Here is a 20,430-nt window from a genome sequence, read left to right as displayed (position 1 = left end):
TTCATGTTAGAAAACTCAAAATTACCCTGAAAAGTTCACTTGCTGTCTAGGTTGCTTCTGGGTTCCTGGGGCAGGGCTGAGTGATTGTGTCAGGAGTCGAGTGTCTCTCACACGGACAGCGTCACAGCAGGAGTGTGCGCCTGGCCAAGCACTGTCTGTGGGCTGGGTGCAGCTGGGCACAGCACCTTCCTGGGCGCAGGCTCTGGGTCCAGTTCCCCCCACGGCTGTCCATCGGGGCTATCCAGCTTCCATGCCTGGCGTTGTATCACAGCAGTTTTGTATTTCAGTACGCGATGGTTGGGGACATGCTTTCTCCGACCCCCGTGGAACGGCCCGAGGCCACAGACATCATTGAAGACCCGGTGTTTGAGGACTTGGAGTTTCCAGGGAAGACTGTGCTCAGACAGCGGTCGCGCTCCCTGAGTTCCTCGGGACCCAAGTCCCCGCGGCAGCCCAGCAGTTAGCCCCAGCCACCCCTTCCAACATGGCGATGGCGGACTCAACTTGTGCTTCACTCCATTTTATTCTGGACTGCTCTTTCCAAGTCAGACTGGACCTACGCCGAGCCCAACCCGTGTTGGCAGTACCTGAGGAGGGACTGTCTGCAGGCGTTGCTCCCTGTTCCCCACTGGCCTCCTGAAACTGGCCAGCGGAGCCTCCCAGGCCCGGCCTCCATCCCAGGAGGAAGCAGTCCCTCAGAGACAGAGAGCTTTGAGATGGGAATATTTTTATAATACAGAAGAAGAAAACCTCCCCACTTTGTGGTAACTATATTGCTCTAGAAATATGCTTTCTAGGGATAGGGTGATTTTTGAGACTGACTTCTAAAAAGCTGACCCCACTGCTGTCCCTGTGGGTAAATGCGGGTTCCACACGTTGGGAGTCGAGTAGCACAAATTGCATAGCAGTGTATGTCTGTGACTTTGTGGTCCTGTTTGTAGCTGTGTCCTTAAATGGCTCTAGAGAAGGTCTAAGAGGTCTTTGTATTTTTACCTCCAAGAAAGGGAAAATGAAGCTTTTTATGTAAGCTGGTCATTTGGCTCGGGGAGGAGAAAAGCTCTGTAAGAAACGAATCATATATTCCATGTCCTCCTTCCACTACGCACTAAGCCTGATCATGTCGCATATGTAATCTTTAGGTTCATTTCCTGATTTTAGGTAAGTTTAATCATCTTGCTTTTAACATGTTTTTATTTTCCCTGTAAATGTCTATTTTTTATTTATAAAAATTCTGAAATCAATCCATTTGGGTTGGTGGTGTACAGAGCGCACGTACGTGTGTTAACTATTGTGACTTCTTTCAAGTCTAAATGATTTAATAAAAAATTTTTAAATTACTTACACTTGGCTCTTATTTGGGGAGTCAGGCCACAGGGACAGATTTCCTAATGTGCAGGTTGGGGCCGTAGGTATACACAGCCCTGCCATCAAAGAAGGCATCTTTTCCCCGATTTTCCAAAGACGTGGCAGGTCCTCACCCAGTTCACAGGGTTCATGACCAAGCAGCATCTGCAGTGCCCACCTGTGTCTGGACGTGTGGAGAGGACCCTGCTCTGGAGGGAGCCTCAGAGAAGGGCCGTGGCGACCCTTCTGTGCCTAACTTGTTCATGGGTGTTTTTGGTACTAGGAATTGAACCCAGGAATGCTGCTCTGCTGAGCCATGTCCCCAGCCCTTCAGTTTCTTGAGACAGGGCTTCGCTCAGTTGCCCAGGCTGGCTGTGAACTCCTTCCCCAGCCTCCTGAGCTGCTGGGATCTGCAGGTTGTGCAGGGTTTTTTATCCTGAAGGGATATTGCCTGTGTCTTGGGGGTGTGACTAACGTGACCGTGGTGTCTGATCTTTTTGAGGTTCTGTTGAGTTCAGCTGCTGGTGTTTTGTTTTGTTTTGTTTTGTTTTTAAAGAGAGAGAGAGAATTTTTATTTTTTAGTTTTCGGCGGACACAACATCTTATGTGGTGCTAAGGATCGAACCGGGCCGCATGCATGCCAGGCGAGTGCACTACCGCTTGAGCCACATCCCCAGCCCAGCTGCTGGTGTTTTGCGGAGTTCTGCTTCTGTTCATCGGGGATCTCTGTCTGGAGTCTCTGTTTTGCTGTGTCCCTATCCGGTGTTGGCAATGGGGCAGTGAGGCCCTAGGGATTTGGAGGTGTCTGCCCTTCAGCTCTGGGAGCAGCGAGGAGCGTGGTGTTCTTCCAGGGTCTGGTGGTCAGCAGCAGCAGCCCAGGGTCCTGGGCTCATCTCTGGTGGACTTCATGACTGGTCCAACTACCTGTTTGTTATTGGGCTCTTCGGGATTTTTTTTTAATATGCTCTTAGTTCAGTTTTGGCATGTCATGTGTCCAAACTTTGCCTGTTTCTTCTAGATTGTCCAATTTGTTAGCATAAAGGTTTTCAAAATAACCCTTAATGGTGCTCTTTGAATTTCTGTGGTATCAGTGGGGATGTTCCCTGATTCATCTCCAATTTTATTTACGATGTTCTTCCATCTCTCTTTTCTGTTAGTCTAGCTAAAGGTTTCTCAGTTCTCAGCACCTTTTCACAGAAGCAATTCTCTGATTTATGGACTCTTCACATTGTTCTTTTAGCCTTTCTTTCATTGGCTTTTGCTCTGATCTTTATTACTCTTTCCTCCTACTAGTTCTGGGTTTGGTTTGCTTTTGCTTTTCTGAGACCTTGAAAGTCACCCTCAGCTTGTGTATTTGGAACTTACTGTTTTGATATGGGCACACGTTGCTATGTGTGGGTATCCAGAGGCTGGGGCTGGAGCTGGGCCACCATCTCCACAGGTGCTCGCGGGAGGGGATGTGAAGCACGGTGGGCTGTGGCTCCTGGGCTCAGGCATGTCCTGTTTCCATTTTCATTTGTTTCAAGGAGTTTTTAAATTTCCCTTCTGGTTTGCTCAGTGACTTGCTGTTGTGTGCTGTTCACTTTCCCTATGTTTGCGTAAATTCTAAAGTTGCTGTTGATTTTTAGTTTCATTCTTCAACATAGTAAGGGTGACCCGTAGCCAACATCACAGGGTGGGGAAAACTGAATTCATTGCCTCCAGGATCAAGAACAAGGCAAGCGGTCCCCTCTTGTTGCTCTTAATATAGTACTGGAAATCCTAGGCAGATCAGTTAGGCAAAGAAAGAGATAAAGACAGACACACAGGAAAGGATGGAGTCAAACTATCCCTGTTTGCAGATGATTCGACCTGATACCTGGAAAACCCTAAAGATTCCACCAAAAGACCCTTGGAACTGATAAACAAATTCAATAAAGCAGCATGATCCAAAATCAACATGCAGAACCCAGTAGCTCTTCCATATACCAACAATGAACTTGCTGAGAAGGAAGCAAGAGAGCAATCCCACTTACAATAGCCACAGATAAAACAAAATACCTGGGAATAAACTGAGGAAGTGAAATCTCTCTACAGTGAAAACTACAAAACTGGAGAGAAATCGAAGCCTTCCGTGTTCACGGACTGGAAGAATTCAGAGTTAAAAGGTCCACTGTCTAAAGCAATTTGCAGATTCAACACAATCCCCATCAAAATACTAAAGACATTCTCCAAAGAACTGGAGAAAGCGACCCTGAAGTTCATATGGAAGAATAAAAGACGCAGAATGGCCACAGTGAGCGGAGAGAACAAAGCTGGAGATACTACAGTACCCCATGTCCTGACAGTGAAGCCACATGACAGAGTCGGCATGGCATGGACATACGCAGACACAGGCCAGGCGTGGTGTCGAACAGGTACACACAATCCCAGCGACTATGGAGGCTAAGGTAGGACAATTGCAAGTCGGAGCCCAACCTGATCATATCTCAAAAAGAGAAAAAGCCAGGCACAGGGGTGCACACACCTGTAATCCCAGCAGCTTAGGAGGCTGAGGCAGGAGGACTGAGTTCAAGGCCAGCCTCAGCAACTTAGTGAGGCCCTCAGCAATTCAGCGAGACCCTGTCTCTAAATAAAATACAAAAAAGGGATGGGGATGTGGCTCAGTGGTAGAGTGCCTCTAGGTTCAATGCTGGTACCGAAAAGAAAAAGAAACTGCCCCCCACAAAATAAAAACCCCAAACACATAAGTGATGGAACAGAATAGAGAAGACAGCAATAAACCCACAAAGCTTTACCAATGAAGTCTCAACAAGTGTGCCAAAAACCTACACGTGAGGCACTGCAGCCTTTTAACAGATGGTGTGGGGAACACTGGGTGTCCACCTGCAAAACAAACCTGACCGCTGTCTCTTGCCCTGTACAAAAGTCGGCCAAAACAGAACAGAGACCGTAGTGCAAGACCTGGAACTGTGAAAACTACTAGGGGAACACGGGGACACTCCAAGACAGTGGCCCAGGCCACGGCTGCCTGAGTAGGGCTCCAACAGCACAGGAAATAAAGCAAGAATTGACAAACGAACCGACCACAGCAAACTGTAAAGCTTCTGCACACAAAAGAAACGATGGACACAGTGAAGAGAGAGCCTGCAGCACGGAAGGTGGCTGCCAATCACCTGATGAGGGTTCCCATCCAGAATATGTAAAGAACTTTGAAAATTTAAGAACAAGTAGTCCAGTTTTTAAAATGGGCAAATAAGCAGCTGGGTCTGGGGCTCTGTGGTAGAACGCTTGCCTGGCATGTGTGAGGTCCTTGGTTTAATTCTCAGCACCATATATAAATTTAAAAAAACCAAAGGTCTATTGACAACTAAAAAATTTTTTTTTTAAAAAGGAAAATGGGCAAATAATCTAAATAGACATTTCTTAAAAGAAGAAAATACAAATGGCCAATAAATATATGGAAAAATGCTCAATATCATTAGCCATCAGAGAAAAGCAAATCAAAACAATGATTGCCTAGTATTCTAGAGGCCCTGGGTTCCACCTCTAGTAATGAGAAGAAAATTATATATCTATTTACATATGTATAAATAATATGTAAACTACAAGGTGATACCACCTCACCTCAGAGTGGCCATTACATTACAAAAACAAGCCAGTGCTGCCCAGGATGCAGAGAGAGACACTCACATTCACTGGTGGGAATGTCAGGGCAGCCTCTGTGGAAGGTAATATGGAGGTTTCTCATAAAACAAAGACAGAACTAACATATGATCCAACTGTACACTCCCAGATATTTATCTGAAGGAAATACAAGAGATACCTGCGTGGCTATGGTTGTCGCATGATTCGCAATAACTAAGATATGAAATCAGCCCAGGTACCTGTCCATAGATGATGGATATAGCAAATATGGTACACACAATGGAATATTATGCAGCCTTAAAGAAGAATGAAATCCTGTTAGCTGTAAGAAAAAAGGTGGATCTGGAGGTCATTATGTATAATAAGCCAGACACAGAAAAACAAGTACTGTACATTCAGTTTCATACGTGAAAACATGAAAGGAAAGGAAAGGAGAGGGGAAAGGAGAAAGGCCAACCTGAAAATTGAACAGTGTGATTATGAGGGACTGGGAAGGGGAGAGGGCAAGATAGAAAGGTGGATGTACGTGATCTACACAGAAACTGCTTGTGTATTGCAAATATCACAGTGACTCCACTAATTTCATTAATCAGAAAATGAAAAAATAAAGAGCTAAACAAAAAAAAATCTAGAAAACATTGTGTAATTAAGTTTTTTAAAAGAATGTCGTGCTGGATGCAGTGGTGCAGCTTGTAATCCCAGCTACTTGGGAGGCTGAGGCAGGAGGATCACTAGGTAAAGGCCAGCCTGGGCTACTAGTGAGACCCCGTCTCAAAAAATAAAGGGCCTGGGGCACAGCGCAGCGGTAGCGCAGCCTGGGATCAATCCTCTGCGGAAGGAAGAAGAATCCCGATGCCAAACGCAGATAAAAGCCTCAGATCCCAGACACCTTCTCCAGGAAGGACACCTGGCTCAGACCCAGTGGGCACCGCCTGGCTCAGCGCGCAGTGGCGCCCTGGTGGGGGCACTCACCTACCCCACAGACCACATCCTGCACTGCCTGGCCAGGCCCCCGAGACCCCGGTGAGCTGCCGATGGCTCGGTGGCCTCCCAGCCACCCCTTCCTGGGAAGGCATCCAACAAGCGCAGTTTGGGGCCATTTTCCCTGAGGGAGTGGACAGAACCACCGGCCCCAGCACTTCTCAGTGGAGGGGGCTCCAGGCTGTGACTCTAGGCCACCCGGGAGCACCTGAGATCCCTTAAGGAGGACTCCCCTGCGAGTCTACCCAGGCAACTGCCGTGCCTGCCACCACGTGGCTCACGGTCACCTTTCCTTCAAGAAGCGCACAGACAGTGGGCTCTCGGCGCCCTGACCCCCTGCGTCCAGCCCGCCTACAGCGACTGACCTGAGCCAGCCGCGTGCCAGCTGTGTACGCAGGACTCAACCGTACAAAGTTTCCTGGCACTTTTGCCATAAACTGCTTTTAAATTCCTCACAGGGACGATGACTTAAAACAGAAGACAGGAAGTTAACCTACTGACCACTTCCAAGGACCTCAAAGTCCAGTCTCTTACTAGGCACCTCCTCTTTGGGGCGTGGGAGTAGCCAGCCCCCCTGCTGGTGCCTCAGAAATGTTGGGGGAAGGAGAGAAGTGCCTGGACAGTGGCTCCCGGGGAGTAGGAGAGCTCTGAACAGGGGGGTGAGCAGTAGACCAATGCAAGCCTGAAGGCCAGGACCTCAACTGGCCCAATGTAGTTGGGCAAGATGGCTCCTGAGCTTCCCTTCGGGAACTTCTGTGGAACCCAGGAGGAGGTGCTAGGGGCAGAAGGCTGGCTAGTGCCCCTTTTGAGGATGGTGGGTTTCCCAGGATTCGGTGGTAAAAGTTGGGGTCTTAATGGAAAGCCAAAGAAAGCTCCTGAGCTGAGGAAGGACACGGTGACACATTTTAAAGTCACTGTGGCAAGTGAGCAGGAGGGCTGCCCAGAGGGAGGAGCTGAGCCAGGGGCCAGGTGGAAGGCCAGGCCTTCACACAGCATGAGCCAGAGACAGCTCAATGGGCACCCACCACCACCCAGAGGGGCGCTCTGTGGTGGCTTTTGGTGTGGAGTTTGGAGGGACTTAATGGGGATGCTATGGTGGTGGCTTCCTGTCAGGAAGAACCCACCAACTTCCTGAATGATGATAGCCCAGAGAACATCCTCATGACAGGTGACAGTCGCCCAGGCCCAGTGCCTCTCTAGTGCTCCCCGGGGAATGTGGTAGAACTTACCAGGGGATGTGCAGAGCTTCCCAGCCCAGAATTCGGGTGCCACCCAGGAGGAGCTGGGGAGTACGCTCACTGCCCAGCAAGGTCACAGCCCCACCTGGGGGCGGGGGGAGAGCTTGACATCAGAAGTAATGAAGGAGAAGGTGTCCCCTCTCCAGGAGGGTCTTCTGAGGGCTGGGCGTGCTGCATGGTGGAGGCCTTGCCAATCCCAGCACCACCCGCATCCACACCCAAGGGCTCTTCTAACGACCTCAGAACAGCTGAATAAACTAAGTGTTCCAGTGGAGAGGCCTCCCGATCATTCTCTGGATGTGAAGCACCTGCGAAAGCAAAGGAGTGGGCAGCAGAAGTGGAACCACTAAACTGCTTAGTAACACCAAGTTTGATAAGTGGCAGATTCAAATTTAGAGATGTGAATAGTCGGACTGTGGCCAAGCCAGGTAGCCCCGCTGCCTGTGTCAATGGGCATGAAGTTTTTAAGGGACCCACACCCAAAGGCTACACTGGTCATCTCAGGGAAGCTGGGAGGAGATGTTGACTTTAATGTACACCTCAGTGGGGTTTGACTTCTTTCCAAGGGTGTAATTAATAATTTTTGGAGGTGCTGGGGACTAAATAATGTTGGGAGCTGCCACATAGGAACCAAGTGTCCCTTAGCTTTGAGCGATGAGAGTGTGGAGATGTGGCCAGCCAGTCATGGGCTGTGTGTGAACTATGAGCACTGAGCGCACAGGGTGGACTGAACTCACATTGCCTCTCTGTTTGGGCCAGCGACATAAGGATCTTTTCCCTCTTCTGCCATGATCCCCACAGGGCATATGAGATGGACATGGCCTTCCTAGCTGTCAGTCAATCTACTGACAGCAGACATCAGGAAGCCAGGCTCAACCCCCTGAAACCTGACCCCTTTCATCAATTGAATGGCTTCTCCCCAGTAAAAGGGTTCAGCAGGTGCTCCTCAAGTGTTCTTGCCTGCCTTGCCCCCCTTGTGAGAGCTGCAGCTGAGGAGCAGTCACTGAATCCAAAGAAAAGATACTTCTTGGGTCTGTGTCCTTATTTATTCCCCAACTCACTTAGAGTGACCCTGATGGGTTTAGTCATGTGACGTGAAAAAATAATGTTGCAGTTTTGCTGGTGAGCACGCTGAGCTCTACACCGAGCCACATCCCAGCCCCATATTGTTTTCAAACATTAGGGAAAGAGGTGCCAGTAAGCAGCATGTGCAGTATCCCAGTGGCTCTCATATTCTCGGGTTTGTCCTCTGCCGACAAAAGAACTTGACATGGTCTCCTTTCTTCTACCACAACCTGGCGAAGCAGGTCCTTCTCACTGTTTTACCGGTGAGGGAGCAGCTTGCACTGATTAAAGTAACTACAGTAAGCCAACAGGAAGTTCAACTACCCACTCAGCCTTCCACCACCTTCTTGCAGACAGTGCCACTAATCTGCCTTCCACAGTCTGGAGGGTGTTTCAGAGGAGTGGCAGGTGACAAGGTAACTTCAGGCTTTGGACTGCAGCTTGAGGGTACCTTGATTTTCCTTTGGCTCTGGTCTGCTTCCTCCGCTCGCCTCGCATGGTGCATGGTGTGGAGATTAAACAATGAAACGTTTCAACCTGAGCACAGAATATGGGGAATAGCACGAATTCAATAAGGAGGGGTTCCCTGCACTCTGACCTGGGTGAATTCCATGGAAGGTCATGCTGAGGACTTGGTGACATGACCACGAGTTAGGAGACAGGCTAGCGTGTGCTATATGGTCACAAAGCTGAGAACCTGGGGCTGCTCCGTTGGCCCCTCGGGGAGTGAAGGGAGGAAATCCCGAACCAACTGCGAGGTCCGTGGGGACTGGAGAGAGAAAACTCCATGTCCCCCATCCTCCGCGCTGGGATGGGGGCAAAGCCGTGCAGGGACGACAGGTGCCCTCGTCCCCTGCAGGGCCTTGGACCAGGACCGCTGCAGGTGACAGCTTCCCTTAGGCGCTACCGCAATGGTGTAGGCGGGAGCCGCGGGCGGTCAGTGCGCACCTGCACGCAGGCGGGCGGCTCGGGACCTGGCGCACCCCTGACCCAGGAGTGTGTCCACGGGGGCTCGTGGGATCCCTCGGCATCGCAGGACATTGACGTGTGCCTAGCCCGAGGAATGACCCACGTGGGTATAATCAGGCACATCTCCGTTGAATTGTTAATAGTTTTTAATTTTTTTAAGAATAAAATGAACTCCGCCCTGGTTACTCTTCGGGAAGTACAAGGAAGGCATTAGTAGGGTCCCATTTTTTCCACCTTTAAAGCAGCAAAAAATTTAAAAGATTTTGCCTGTGTGAGTGGAAGTATGAGGAGGAATTCCCTCCTCTGTTCCTTAGAACTGCAAACTGAAATGCATTTTTATGAGGTTTTCTCAACAGTGTCTGTCGAAATTGGAAAAATTCCCTCGACACAGCAATTCTGCATTTGAGATCCACTGTTTAACCTGCAGGTGCGGCCAGTGTTGTCCATAGTGGAAAGGGCCCGTCCAAGGGCTGGTGGGTTTCTTTGTTTCCATCACCCATCCTGGGTGCTGGGAAACAGGAACCTGGAAGTGAAGGGGCTGCCCAGCCATGTGCTCGCCCTGGCACTCCAGGGACCACACTGCATCTTCAGGAGCCGTCCCCTCTTCCAAGTGTGTGCCCCTTTGCCTGAGATGGCACCTCCAGGCATGCACATGCCTTCCAGGGCCTCTTCTAAGACATCGAAACCAAAAGCTCTAAGGGGGATCGTCCTAGAACCAACGTACTTTTTGGTGGTGGAAGAGGAGCTGGGCAGTGAACCAGGGCCCTCTACCACTAGGCTACATCCCAGATCCCTGCCCCCCATTTTTTTTTCTTTTTATTTTGAGACATGATCTGACTGAGTGTTGCCCAGGTTGGTCTTGGACTTGCCATCCTGCTGCATTGCTGGGATGACAGGCCTGTGCCATTGCGCCCAGTTTAGAACTGACATTTTAAAGATGTTTTCTAGGTGACTCTAACTTACCACTTCTCAGACCTGACGGTGCATTAGAATACTTAGATCTTTTTTTTTTTTTTTTTTTTTTTTTGGTACAGGGGCCCTCGTCCACTGAGCTGCATCCCCAGCCCTATTTTGTATTTTATTTGGAGACAGGGTCTCACTGAGTTGCTTAGCACCTCACCATTGTTGAGGCTGGCTTTGAACTTGTGATCCTCCTGCTCAGCCTCCTCAGCCGCTGGGATTACAGGCATGCACCACTGTGCCTGATCAGGATACTGAGACCTTTAAGGCATCAGACTCAGAGGCTCAGTGGCAGGGTGCTTGCCTAGCGCATGTGAGGTCCTGTGGTCAGTCCCCAGCACCACATACGGTACTGAGCCCATCTCCAGGCCTCACTTCAGCCTACACATCTCAGCCTGTGGCCGCACAGCCCAGGTATCAGTTTCTTCATTACTGATTATTTTGTGTTGGACATCAAACCCACAGCCTTAGCTGGGCACAGTGGCACATGCCTGTAATTCCAGTGGCTTGGGAAGCTGAGGTAGGAGGATCACAAATTCAAAGCCAGCCTCAGCAACTTAGCAAGGCCCTCAGCAATTTAGCCAGATCCCGTCTTTAAGTAAAATACAAAAAATGGCTGGGGATATGGCTCAGTGGTTCCATGGCCCTGGGTTCGTTCAATACCTGGTACAAAACAAAAGAGCCACGGCCTTGTGCATGTGAAGCACATTCTGCCGCTCGGCTGCACCGCCGGCCCATGGGTTTGTTAAGGCTCCCAGATGACTTCAGTGCCACAGGTCGTGCCACCCACACAAGGATTCTGTTAATGCACAAGAAAAATTGCATAAAAACCTTTCACCCTACACCTGTATCACAGCTCCCACCCCTTGCTGGCTTTAGTGGGGAGAATCCAGTGGGGCCCAGTCCAAGAAAGAATTCCCTCAAGGACAGAACTGTCATGGAACGGAAGCTGCGATGTGCTCCACCCCTGGAAGTCAATCTCCCAGATGACTGGCCGCTCTACTACAGTCAGGTACTCCCTGCCTCCACGAGTCAGTGCCCGGTCTCAGCTCTCATAGCCAACCACAGGGGACCTCGGTCCAAGTCTGCATTGGATGGCTTTGCGCTGGGGAGCACCTGCCCAGATTAACTGCCTCTCAGAGAGGTCTGCCCTGAGCACCATCCCCAGAGGGGACAACAGACCTCTCCCATCCTGTGTGTCTGCATCTTCCCCCACCCCCTGGTAGGGTTTCTCTGTGGCATTGGGGATTGAGCCCAAGGCAGTGTGCATGCTTGACGGCATGCTGTCACCGGGCGCCTCCCCAGCCAGTTGCTTGTGATCCTCAGAGATATGAACCTGGGGTTCCCATCCTGCTCTTCCTTCACTAGCTGTGGGAGGGCGATTCTGTGCCTCAGTCTTCTCATCTTAAAAAGGGAAGAACAATAGTACCTGCCTTCTCAGGGTTGTTGAGAGCATAGTTACCTCTAACAAGGCCACCTTGGTGGCTCTGCTCTCACAGAGGAGGGCCCCCTTTCTCCAGAGCACATTATGTCATGGGGAGCGCTGCCTTCTTCTAACTGGGCAGGGAGTGGCCTAAGGAATCCAGGTCCTCCAGGGGACCACCAGATGCCAGCTCTGCACGACAATTCTGGGACCAGGAATCTGTGTCTTCACATGCCACCAAGTGATGGGGTGAGGGGAGTGGGTGCCACTGGGTTAGAGAACCCCAAAGTCCCCTCTGGCCCTGCCAGATATGACCCCCGTGTAAACTGGTGTTTTAGACTTAATTCTTAGGACAGTCCATGAACACGGTTAAAATGTCAATCAGTGCGAAAGGAGCCTCTCCCAACTCAACCCACCCTCCTTCCCAGCCAGTCCTGTACCTCTTTCAGATGGGGAGTGGGGGGTAGGTGTCCCCATTCCTAACAATACAGGCAGCTCTGTGCTGTGCGTCCTTGCTTCTAGTTCATGTAGTAAGTCCACATCTGCACACATGGCTGCCTGTGTTCTGCTCACAGCTGCACCCTGAGACCAGCACACAGACATCTGGACTGCAGCCAGCCCTTGGCTAATTCAAATAACAACACTGAACATATGCATTCAGGGTTAAGTGTGTCTTCTCCCAAGCAGATTTGGAGGAGAACACCTGGCTGAGAGTAAGTGCATTCACCATCCAGAAAGGCAGTATGAATTTAAAGTCCTGGCCATGGTGGGTGGGAGCTGGCTTCTCTGCCTTTCCCAGCACTATTGTGCTGACTTTTAAATCTGTTCTAATCTGACAGTGTAAAATGACTTCTCTTCATTGTGACACGTACTGGATTTTGAAGTTGTCCTTTCTATATATCTGAAAGCCACGTGTTTCCATTTATGTTCCCAATTCTTTGCCCAGTCTGACTCCATCGCACCTGTGTCAGTGTATCCATGCTGTATATGCTGCCTCCCTGACAGTCACCTAAGTGGCTGTCTAGTTATCAGATAGATGGTCAGGTGTCCTGATGCTTGTGTTCAGGTGACTCCTACATTACTTAATGTGGACTCTAAAGAGCAAAGATAGTGGTGCTGGCAATTCAGAGGTGATAAAAGACGACTCGCATTCCTCCCAGGACAGAGATTTCCTGACACTACTCAGAAAGTACGAGATCTAAAGTCCATGACGTGCTCATGTCTGGAATTTCCCACGACCACAGCTGCATATAACTGAAACCAAAGGAAGCAGAAGTTCAGATGGGGGGGGGGGGCGACTCCGGGCCCCAGGTCTGTTTTCTCCCCACTCTGGCAACACTGCGGCCACTTGAGTCTGGACTGGCTGGTCCTCTGCCCTGCTGCTGCCTTTCCCCTGGTCTTTTCTCCATCCAGGGGACAATGGATTCTTCCAAACCAGAAGCCGGTCATGCCTCTCCTCTGCTCACCGCCTTCCACTGGCTCCATCTACCCAGAGTCGAAGGCTTTGCTGTGGCTCACCAGTCCCTGGGGAGCCTCAAGGGGCCTGGGCCCTCTGCTCCTGCGCCCACTCAGGCCCTCCCGGGTTTCACTCTCCTGGCCATTGGTCCCTGGAGAAGGTCCCTCCCCTACCTCAGCTCGGCTCAGAGGCCCCTGCTGAATGACACCTGCCTGGTGGATCCGGGCCTCTACCACAGCTCCTGCCCTTGCTAGCTTTAGGCTCACTGTGACCTTCCAACATGCCATGCTTTCCTGCCGTTTATGGCCATTGTCCCCAAATGGAATGGAATCTCCTTGTTTTCCCATTTTTAAAGTTGCCATGGTAGCCACACTTAGAATTTGCTATCAAATAAACATGAGATAAATATTTGCCAAATGAGCAGAGGGTTGAGTTAAATAGTCACTTACGCTCCTGCATGGTGGCCTTTTTTTCTCTTTGTGGTACTGGAGATAGAAGCCAGGCCTTGTGTGCTAGGCCAGTGCCCCACCACTGAGCAGCCCCCAGCTCCTCGCCAGAACCGGGCTCAGGGGTGTGAGGAATGCCAACAGCCCTTCAGTGTGTATATTTTTATTTATTTTGAGACAGGGTCTCGCTAGGTGGCCGAGGCTGGTCTTGAACTTGCAATCTCCTGCCTTAGCCTCCCAGGTAGCTGATCACAGGTGTGCACCATCATAACCAACAGTCTTTCTCGTGGTGTGAAGGGAATCAGATGTTTCTGGCATTAATGTAGAAAATATCTTCCTAGTTTTTGCTTTATGATTTTATTTAGGTATTTTTTTCTATGCAGAAGTTTTGATAACTAGGTAGGCAAAATATTTAATTTTTAATTTGTGGTTTCTGGATTTTTATACAGATTAAAAAACTTTTGTGTGTATGTATGTGTGTGTGTGTGTGTATATATATATATATATATATATATATATATCTGCTAAAATATACATAGAACATAAAATTTGCCATTTTATATGTGCCCTTCAGTGACATTAAGCACATTCACACTTTGCACAACCGCCCATCTGTCCACCTCCCTCTTTCCCTCTCTCCCTCCCTGTCTCCCCCTCCCTGTCTCCCTCTCCCTGTCTCTCCCTCTTTCTCTCCTTCTCCCTGTCTCTCCCTCTCCCTGTCTCTCTCTCTCCCTGTCTCTCCACTCCCTGTCTCCCTCTCCCTGTCTCTCCCTCTCTGTCTCTCCATCATCTGCTTCCACCTCCCTCTCTCTCCCTCCCTGTCTCCCTCTCCCTATCTCCACCTCCCTCTCTCTCCCTCTCCCTGTCTCTCCACCTCCCCAGTCTCCACCTCCCTGTCTTCCCCTCCCTGTCTCTCCCCCTCTCAGTCTATCCCTCTCCCTGTCTCTACCTCCCTGTCTCCACCTCCCTGTCTCCACCTCCCTGTCTCCCTCTCCCTGTCTCTCCCTCTCCCTGTATCTCTACCTCCCTGTCTCTCTCCCCTTGTCTTACCTCCCCGTCTCCAACTCCCTTCTCTCCACCACCCTGTCTCTCCCTCCCTGTCTCTCCACCCCTATCTCTCCACTTCCCTGTCTTCCCCCCCCTCCCTGTCTCTCCCTCCCTGTCTCCACCTCCCTGTCTCTCCACCTCCCTGTCTCTCCACCCCCCTGTCTCTCCCTCCCTGTCTCTTCCTCCCTGTCTCCTTCTCCCTCCCTCCCTCCCTCTCCCACCTTCCCTGTCTCTCCCTCTCCCTGTCTCTCCCTCTCCCTGTCTCTCCCTCTCCTGTCTCTCCGTCTCCCTGTCTCTCTCCTTCCCTCTCTCTCCCTCTCTCCCTCCCTCTCTTTTCTCCCTGTCTCTCCCTCTCTGTCACTCCATCCCCTTGTATCTCCCTCCCTGTCTCCACCCCCTGTCTCTCTCTGTCTCCACATCCCTCTCCCAATCTCTCTGTCTCTGTCTCTCCAGTCCCCCCCCCACCTCCCTGCCTCCCTGCTTACACACCTTTTCCCTCTGAACACTAAGTCTCCTTCCGGCCTCCCCCTGTTTCTACCTGTCTCCAGGGGTTGGGCTACTGTCCAGGCACCAATTTGAGGAACGTATCTCTGTTTTGATGTTCGGGGATAGGGGACACATTCTGGCCGCTATTTATTAAGAACGGCGGCGTTGAGATGTTTCCTTCCTTTGGGCTCAAACCCTGTAGGCCCCTGCACCCAGCCCTCCTGGTAGGAAGCTCATCTCCAGTGGGACTGACCACTGCCTCCCAGGAGCTCCGCCTCCACTGACCTGGATAACTGTGGGTTCCCAGGGTGGCTCCCTCTCCCTGTCTCCACCTCCAGTGGCCAGTGGAGCTGAGGGGTCAGCCTTTTACCAGGGCACCCTGAGACCCACCAGCTACAGGGGCCGCTGGACCTACCAGAGGGTGTCCTGCAAGAGAAACCTAGAGTGTGAATCCCACCCAACTCCATGGTGAGTGTCCCCTCTGAAGTGGGTATGAGAATTCCCAGGTCCCAGAGACAAAGGAGGTGCGGATGCCCTCCGGGGCTGGTCTGTCAACTCTGAGCACATGGGCTAGCAGGAGGGGTCAGCCCACTTTCCAGCCCCAGCCCCTCCTGTGGCCTGCCAGGGCACAGTGGGCGGGCAGCTGGGCAGGAGGGTCTGCCATCAAGTGCAGGAAGCGGGAGCCAGTGGGGGAGAGGGAGGCGTCACTAACCATGGCCGCTCCCGAGTGTGTTCCTGCCTGTTCCTGTTGGTACCTGGGGGCGGGTGGAACTGTCTTCACTCCCGTGTTTTGTGTTCGGTTTTGGTTTCGGCGCTGGGGTGCATCCCCCGCCCAGTGCACACCTGGTGAGCCCTGTACCCATGAGCAGCATCCCCAGTCCTAGTTACCCTCACTTCACACATGAGAAGACGGAGGGTCACAGGGAGATTTCATGGGAGAAAGAAGCCTGGCTGAGATGGCAGCAGGGGGACCTTGGGTCTGAGGCTCAAGCTCGCCTGAGGAATCAAGCAGTGCCAGGATGGCTCTGGACATCCTAGAAGAATCCCTGGCCCTTCTCTGCCTCAGTGGCAACCCAGGCGAGGAGCACAGTATGGTTCTGAGAACTCAGAGGGTGTGCAGCCCACAGCAGGCTCCTCCCACATCTACTCATGAGACAGTTACTGAACCAGGCCAGAGCTGGCATGAGGCAGGCACAGGGCAGACAGACACCACTCAAACCCAGTGTGGAGTCCCCACAATCCTGCTTCCTCCCCAAAGACTGCGTCAGTCGGTAGAAAATAGAAGTCAGTGGACAAAGTTGCAGGCCATCCTTAGGAACATGCAGCCCTGGAGGCCAGAGAATCGAGCATGTGGGTCAAGCCAGTGTACTTGGGCTCTGTGTTACAGCGACTTGGCTGTTCCCGAGCTGACTCATGAATGTGTGGTATGCTGCATGGTGAGGTTTCCAACAATGGCCTCCCACATGGTGCTCCCAGAAGATCGTATTGCCGAGTGATGTCACAGCTTCAGCACAACACATACACTCCACGATGTTTGCAATTATCTACTTGCCTAACAAGTTATTTCCCAAAACATATGTTTTTACATACAGCCCACTGAGCAAGAAGGACAGTAAGAACAGTGTCCTCTCAACTGTTTCCATGGATTACTACGAGGGTGGGCAGGGTGGGAAAACAACACAGGAGTGTTGAGGGGAAAGTTCTCCAACAGCGTCTCAGTTTCACAATCACACCCAATATCTGGGTGACCGTGGGAAACACACCTTCTCCCACTTCATGCCACAAGAAAATACCAGAGGCCTGATAACTTATAAAGAAGAGACGTTCTGGAGGCGGGGAAGTCCATGAATATGGTGCCTGGCTTCTGGCGAGGTGGTGAGACAGCAAGTGTGCATGCTCAGGTCTCGTCCTCTTGTAAGGCCATGGATGCCATCATAGCCCCATGACCTCATCAAATCCTGTGACTCCCCAAAGGCCCTACCACCACGAGCCAATAACACGAGCCTGGGGACCAAATCCCCACCTGGTGGGAGGAGGCACCTACAGCAGGAGGGAGCTGTGGAGCAGGACTCCTAACCACAACAAAACATGGCCAATTTCAGTTCTCCACGTACCCTGGCCCTCCTCCCTCTGCAGGGAGGAGGCTGTGCCCTGGGGCAGGGGCAGCAGGTGGAATGCATGGACGGTCAGTCTCATTGGAATCTGTCCCTTTTATTTTCAATATCCCTCTGGGTACCCGAAGGCAAAGCAGTGGGCACAGGGTTCCCACGTGCCCTGGGAACAGCCCTTGGCAGGTGTCTTTGCTACTCCTACTGGTAAAATGGCAGGAGAGGCCCCCACCGATACAAGATGGGGACCTTGAGCGTTTGGTGACGAGGACAGGGACAGCCAGGCAGCAGAAGGTAGCCTTTGCCCTCCGCTGCAGCAGGTTGGTGCCAGGGTTCCAGGAGGCACGGGAAGTGGGTGATCTGGGGAAGCTTATTGGGGTCGCCCTGGGCCAGGCACAGGTTGGGGGAAGCCGGGTACGCCCAGGGGCAGATGCTGGACAGCACGCACCTCGACCCTGACTCCGACTCCGCGCTGGCCCCAGAGTCCTGTGGAGGGAAGAAGCCGGGCAGTCCCAGGTCTCTGGCAGTCATGAGGGGTCTTTCGAAGGCAGGGAACCCGTCCTCCAGCTTGGGGTTGGGGCTGGCCACAGGCCTATAGAACTCTTTGTAGCAGAGCTGGGCATCGAGCTTGGCCTGCTGTGGAGACAGATCACAGGCCAGGGCTGAGGAGGACAGGCACCCCAGACAAAGCGCTTTTCTTTATTTTTAAAAGTTCTAAACTCTGCGTGGTGGTGTGAGTGGCAGAGGGACTGCTGGGGGACAGAGGGCTTAGGCGGGACTCAGGCTTGCTCCCCCAGGGAAGCCCCCGGGGTCTGTGCCTTTCTAGAATGTTTCGTGGACGTGGGAACATCTGCGTGTGCATCTGCCCCAGCTGCTGGGCTCTGCGTGGCCCGCCATTCTGCTCCCCCTGGGTTCCCGTCTGTGGATTGACACCTCCCTCCGTCTGGGTCTTGTTTTGGGTGGGGAAAGAGGCCCTGGGAGAGGAATGATGGTGACTCTGACCACTGTGCACATGACAGTTATGTCCAGTACAAACCAGCGACCAAGACCACTCCTGCCACGCGGCCCACGGAGGCTGCCAGCCTGGAGCATCTGAGCGCCCTGCAGGTTCAGCAGCACACCTGGCGCCCGCTGGGCAGCGATAAGGAATGGCCTGTGACAGGGGACCGCCTGCGACAGGGCACGACCTCTCACCGGGGAAGAGACGGCCCATCTGCAGTCGGTGACCGGAACCACGACCGCATGCACTGAACAGCACTCAAAGGCCTGGCAATGCCCACGACAGCCAGAGGGCAGGGGGCAGGAGTGACTGTCCACTACTAGGGGGACACACATGGGGAGAGGAAGGGGCTCAGCCTCCCCCAGACCCCCATCCCACCTCTGGGTGAGTGAACGCCACGGGCCAGGTGGCCAGGTGTGGCTGAGTGGGACAAGTGCCCAGAGGAAAGGGGAAGTCCCCTGCTGGGTCACCCAGGGCACTCGGTCATGAAGGCCAGGGGAGGGTATGAGTGGCCCAGGCCAACACGGGAGAACATTCAAAGGCCATTTGTTCAAAGGGACACACATAGGGAGAAACCACTGCACAGGAGGCCCACAGGAAGGAGGGCTTGGGGCTACACAGGAGGCGCAGGCGTGAGGGGCCCTGGGTGGTGATGTGGGTACTTGGTGCTGCCTCTGTCAGTGTCATGTATTATTTACAGTCTTTCCTACGTGGTGCTTTTTTGTTTGTGTTTTGCAGTAGGAGGGATTGAACCCAGGGGGGCCTGACCACTGAGCCACGTCCCCAGCACTTTTGACTTTTTATTTTGAGACAGGATCTCTTTGTGTTGCTGAGGCTGACTTTGAACTTGCAGTCCTCCTGCCTCAGCCTCCTGAGATGCTGGAATTACAGGTGTGCGCCACCGCGCCTGTCTGTGTGCATAATTTCTATATGATGTGCATTTTAACCAGTGCCCACACACGTGCAGACACACACATGCAGACACACACATGTACACACACATGCAGACACACAGGTGCAGACACACATGTGCGCGCACACATGCAGACACACATGCAGGCACACAGGGCCTCTGAGCCAGACCTCCTGGCACTGGGGTTGTTTTTGGTAAGTGTGTAAGGTCTGCACTCGTGGGGGGCGAGCAGGGCGGCTCAGGTAGAGAGCTGAGTGGGTGTCAAGGCGGTGACACTGTCCTACCTCTCCCGGCATGGCCCTGGAGTATCTGTGCTTCCCGTAGGGCTGGAAGTGCACCATGTAGGAGCTCTGGTACATGTCTAAATCCACAGGGGCCTAAGCACAGGGAGAGTGGGAAAGAAGATCCCGGTCTCGTCACCCTTCCTCTAAGCCATCCAAGGGCTTCTCGCTGCAGGAGGAGAGCCAGCTGTGGGGCCTGGCGTCCACCTGCCTTCACCACCTCCCCACCACGGCATGTCCAGCCGCTCCTCTTCCCACTTGTCCCCAGGCTGCACCTTGCTGTCTCCTGATGGAAACAGGGTTCCCTCTTCTCCCGCCAGCAAACTCCTAGGTATCCTTCAAGACCCAGATCAAATGCCACTTCCCCCAAAGTCTCTCTCCCAACCTTCCATTCTCCACCTTGCCGGAATCAAACCCTTTCCCTTCTGCTCGGAGAACAGTTTCACCCCCTACAGGGCGGTCCTGTGGTGTGCCGTGAGGATTTAAAGAACCTTGTCTTAGGCATCTCTGTAGCCCAAGCCCAGCACAGGTGCCTGGCACACTGTGGGTGCCTAATAAATGCATGCTGGATAAATAAATAGACCCCAGAATGCTGTAACGCTTAGCTGCTCTATGCCTGTTTCAAAAACATAAAAACAAAGGCCTTTGCTCCAGATGAGCAGAGGGAGCCTCCAAAGAGCCCCGTCCTCTCCTGGGGCTCCTTGCTGAGATGGTCACAGAGGACCACACCACTCACCTGTCCTGGGTACACCGTACGTTCCATGTCCAAGGCTCTAGAGGGACAAATTGGTTAGCCAGCAGCTACCATCGAAAGTCGTGCCTACCAAGACCTGTTCCTGCTCCTCCTGTCTATGCCTCCGACCTCCTGGACACCTCCCTGCACAGAGCCCCCACCCAGGGTTGCTGGAGGCACAAGAGACCCATGGATGGTGGACAGGGGCCCTGGGTCAGGGGACCTAAGGCCTCTCACACATCAGGTTTACCTCTCCCACAGGAGAGGCAGACAGAGGGCAGGTGGTTTGTGGGAAATGTCAAACCACCACCTGTGTAGGGAATGTAAGCCCTGAGCCCATACTTCCAGCCAAT

The 20,430-nt window shown here is 52.3% G+C and overlaps 2 protein-coding genes across 2 annotated transcripts in view; one reads left to right on the top strand and one right to left on the bottom strand.

Moving 5' to 3' along the window:
* The window catches only part of Eif2ak3 (eukaryotic translation initiation factor 2 alpha kinase 3), a 54,504-nt gene extending 53,224 nt beyond the window's left edge, over positions 1-1,280 (top strand). Inside the window, exon 17 of the mRNA XM_026409491.2 lies at positions 288-1,280. Coding sequence (XP_026265276.1) covers positions 288-464 — 177 coding nt within the window. The 3' untranslated portion in view covers positions 465-1,280. The remainder of the gene's footprint in view (positions 1-287) is intronic.
* Positions 1,281-17,351: 16,071 nt separating this feature from the next.
* On the bottom strand, positions 17,352-20,107 carry Spmip9 (sperm microtubule inner protein 9). Its single transcript, XM_026409494.2, has 3 exons — positions 20,081-20,107; positions 19,348-19,440; positions 17,352-17,786 (listed from the first exon to the last, which is right to left on the bottom strand). The coding sequence occupies exons 1-3, from the start codon at positions 20,105-20,107 to the stop codon at positions 17,352-17,354; spliced, it is 555 nt and encodes a 184-aa protein (XP_026265279.2).
* Between the last annotated feature and the right edge of the window lie 323 nt (positions 20,108-20,430).

The sequence above is a fragment of the Urocitellus parryii genome, chromosome 12 (assembly GCF_045843805.1).
Source record: "Urocitellus parryii isolate mUroPar1 chromosome 12, mUroPar1.hap1, whole genome shotgun sequence".
In the NCBI taxonomy this organism is placed as follows: domain Eukaryota; kingdom Metazoa; phylum Chordata; class Mammalia; order Rodentia; family Sciuridae; genus Urocitellus; species Urocitellus parryii.
Note: the sequence above shows the minus strand (reverse complement) of the source record. Positions and strands in the feature narration are given on the sequence as shown.